Source organism: Rhincodon typus, unplaced genomic scaffold, assembly GCF_021869965.1.
Source record: "Rhincodon typus isolate 14 unplaced genomic scaffold, sRhiTyp1.1 hic_rhity00000077, whole genome shotgun sequence".
In the NCBI taxonomy this organism is placed as follows: Eukaryota; Metazoa; Chordata; class Chondrichthyes; order Orectolobiformes; family Rhincodontidae; genus Rhincodon; species Rhincodon typus.
The window spans coordinates 55505-58692 of NW_025965715.1; the positions used below are offsets into that span (position 1 = coordinate 55505).

Here is a 3188-nt window from a genome sequence, read left to right on the forward strand (position 1 = left end):
GCCATGCGGGTCTGGAGTCACGTGTAGGCCATAGCCACCCCAATGTCACAGGATATCCCCTGTCAATGGTGGGGTGGGGGGTGGTCTGGGTGTGCTGGGAGGGGCAGTGTCCAATCAAAGGGCCGAACGGCCAGGCTCCCGTGCCCGTTGGGATTGTGCTCTATTCTGTCCTATTCCATCCGTCCCAGTGTCTGTCTTCACCTCCCTCTGCCCCCCGCCCCCAGCTATCCCCAGAGCGGGTGAGGACGGCAGACCTGATCTCCTCCCCCCAACCCCCCCCCCCCCCCCCCCCCCCCAAAACCTCCCTCTGGGCGAGAGACAGATCCACAAATAGCCCCCACCTGCTCCTTACCTTTTTCCACAGCCATCACACCCCCAAATCCCTGACTGTGATGGATCCCTGTCTACCTCCCTCGGAACCACATTCACTCCCTCAATCAGGTTTTCCCCCCCACCCCCCCAGCATCTCGGCCTCCTGTTCCCTGAGGGAGCACGACGCCAGCTTCCCACCATCCACTCTCCTCCCCACCACCGCCCCCCCCGCCACATCGCTCTTTCCTGTCAAAGCTGAATCGCTAACGTTACAGACGGCTGCGTCGTAAGCTCCCTGCTCTCGTATGTTCAACACTTTTTCTCCTCTTCCCCGCCCACCCCACCCCCTCCTGTCTGTAGGGTTTGGTGGAGTCGATGGAGAAGGACGCCCTGGGTTGCTGGAAGGGGCTTCTCCTGCCCAGCCCGAGGGACGCGAGGCTAGACTCGGAGGCCGCGGCCATCTGCGCTCTCCTGGCCCGCCCTGGAGACTGTCCCGATGTCGACGAGGAGCTGGTGAAGGTGCAGAGCTGGGCGCCGGGGTGGGGGGTTGGGGTTTGCAGGAGAGAGGGTCGGAATCGCCACTCGCTCGACCCTCCTCCAGAGGAGGATGTAGGGTCCGGGGCTCTCTGTCTCTCTGGGGGAATGAGGATGTGTGTCTGTCTGTCTGTGCACGAGTGTGTGTCCTGTGGGAGTTAGGGTCCTGGGTGTGCATGTGGGTGGGGGGTGGGTGTGTGTGTCCTGTGGGAGTTAGGGTCCTGGGTGTGTGTGTGTGTGTGTGTGGGTGCGGGGGGTGTGTGTGTCCTGTGGGAGTTAGGGTCCTGGGTGTGCGTATGGTGTGTGTGTGTGTGTGGTGGGTGCGGGGGGGGTGGGTGTGTGTGTGTGTGTGTCCTGTGGGAGTTAGGGCCCTGCATGTGCGTATGGGTGGGGGAGGGGGTGGGTGCAGAGTGTGGTGGTGGGTGGTGGGTGGTGGGTGAGGCTGTGTGTGTGTATCCTATGGGAGTTAGGGTCCTGAGTGTGTGTATGGTGGGTGGGTTGGGGTGTGGTGCAGTGGTCGGGGGTGGGGGTGTTGGTACGGGTGGGTGTCATGTTGGGGAATCGGTGGGTGGGGGTGCGCAATGTATGCGCAGGGTGTGCCCTGTGGGAGGGTATGATCATGGGTTTACCGTTGTGACCTGTTGTCACTCTCCTGATCCTTGCTCATTCCTCTGTCTCTTCCCCCACTCCACCCCCACCCCCCCCTTCTATGGTCAGGCCGTGCTGGGAGCGTCCCACGTGCTGAGTGACTCTGATCTCCGACGCATCGCGGAGGAGGTGTCCGCGACTGACCCTCGCAAGGTGCTGCTTCGGCTGGAGGCTGCCGTGGAGCGAATGAAGTCCCACCCTGCTGGCCAGTCCCCTCAGCTCGTTCTCATACTGGACAAGGTAAGAGAGCAGGTCAGCGGGAGCACCACCGCGCTCGGCACCTTACTGCTGCTGCTGTCGTTCGCACCCGCTGGGCTGAAGGGTCTCCATGCCCTGTGACCCTTGTTTGCGGGCTTCGAAGCATCGGCGTAGCAGAGCAGTCGAGAGGAGGCCTGCTGAACCCCCACCACCCGCCCTCGAGCGGGGGCTGACGCGTGTGGGAAGGAGCGTCCCGGACCCCTGCTGGGTGTTGGGGGGTGGAGGTTTACGGTAGGGCAGAGGCATCTGTTTCTCACTTTTCTCACTGCCTGACCTGCCCTGTTGGGACAAAACCCTGGAGGGCTCTCCCACGTGAACCGTGGTGGTTCAGAGCAACCGCCAGCTCCTTATTACCCCCTTGGGGGGGGGGGGGGGGCGGCCACGCCGCTCCCCCCGCCCATACATGGAGGGGGCGGGCCGGCGTATCATGGAGAAAGAAGCGTTTTTCGCGTGCGCTCCCTCCCTCTGCCCTCTTGCTCTCACACATTATTTTTTTTCTTCTTTTCACGTAGCACCTGCAGAGACTGCCCTGGGAGAGCATGCCCTCGCTGCGGGCTCTCTGTGTCTCCCGACTGCCTTCCTTCCACTTCCTCCTTGGATATGTGGTCACCAAGAAGGTGAGTGTCTTCTCCCTCACCCCAAATGGTGTGCGCGCGCACGCACACACCGGATCCTGGGGGGCTGTTTCCACCTGAAACCTCTGCAGCTCACTTCACCCCCACTCTGTGACTTCTCAGCGTCTCTCTCCCTTTGCAGGTTTTAACACTCCCTTCCTTCTCCCCCCTCCCGGCTCCTCTCCCTCTTTTCCCCCACACCCCCACCCCCGGGGTTCGTACGCGTGCAGAGGTAGAGTCGCGAGTGCGTGCACGCTGTCTCCCTCTCCTCCCCAACCCCCAGTAACTCCATTTCTGTTTGGCTGCGAGTCTGGATTCGTTCTGTTGTAATCTCTGATGTTTTAACCGTGTCTTTTTCTCCCCCCGTTCCACCCCAATCCACCACCTCCCTGCTCTACCCCCCAACCCCCTTCGCTCTATACTTGATCTCCACCCCCACCCCCCACCACTGCCCCCTCTGTCTCCCTCATGTCTCTACCTCCTGTCTTCCCCTCCCTCCGCCTCTGTCTCTCCTCTCCACCCCTGTCCCTCTGTCTCTGTCTCCCCACTTCCCCCTCCCTCTGTCTCTGTCTCTGTCTCCCCACTTCCTCCTCCCTCCGTCTCTGTCTCCCCCCTCTCTCTCTCCCCTCCCTCTGTAGCACCAGGTGAGGTCCGTGCTGGCGGAGGGGGTAAATCCCAGCAGTGTGTATTATGTTTTAAACCCTCAGGGTAACCTCCCCAACACAGAGAGGACTTTCAAGGACTGGTTTCGCAGGTCAGTGACGGGTGTGTGGGAACGTGGGTGCTGTTGTTGGGGGGGGGGGGGGGGGGGGGGGGGGGGGG

The 3188-nt window shown here is 62.1% G+C and overlaps 1 protein-coding gene across 1 annotated transcript in view; it reads left to right on the plus strand.

Moving 5' to 3' along the window:
- Positions 1-673: 673 nt before the first annotated feature.
- LOC125488232 (separin-like) overlaps positions 674-3188 on the plus strand; it is a 4645-nt gene continuing 2130 nt past the window's right edge. The window contains exons 1-4 of the mRNA XM_048621164.1: positions 674-831; positions 1564-1734; positions 2265-2369; positions 3005-3120. Coding sequence (XP_048477121.1) covers positions 688-831; positions 1564-1734; positions 2265-2369; positions 3005-3120 — 536 coding nt within the window. The 5' untranslated portion in view covers positions 674-687. The remainder of the gene's footprint in view (positions 832-1563; positions 1735-2264; positions 2370-3004; positions 3121-3188) is intronic.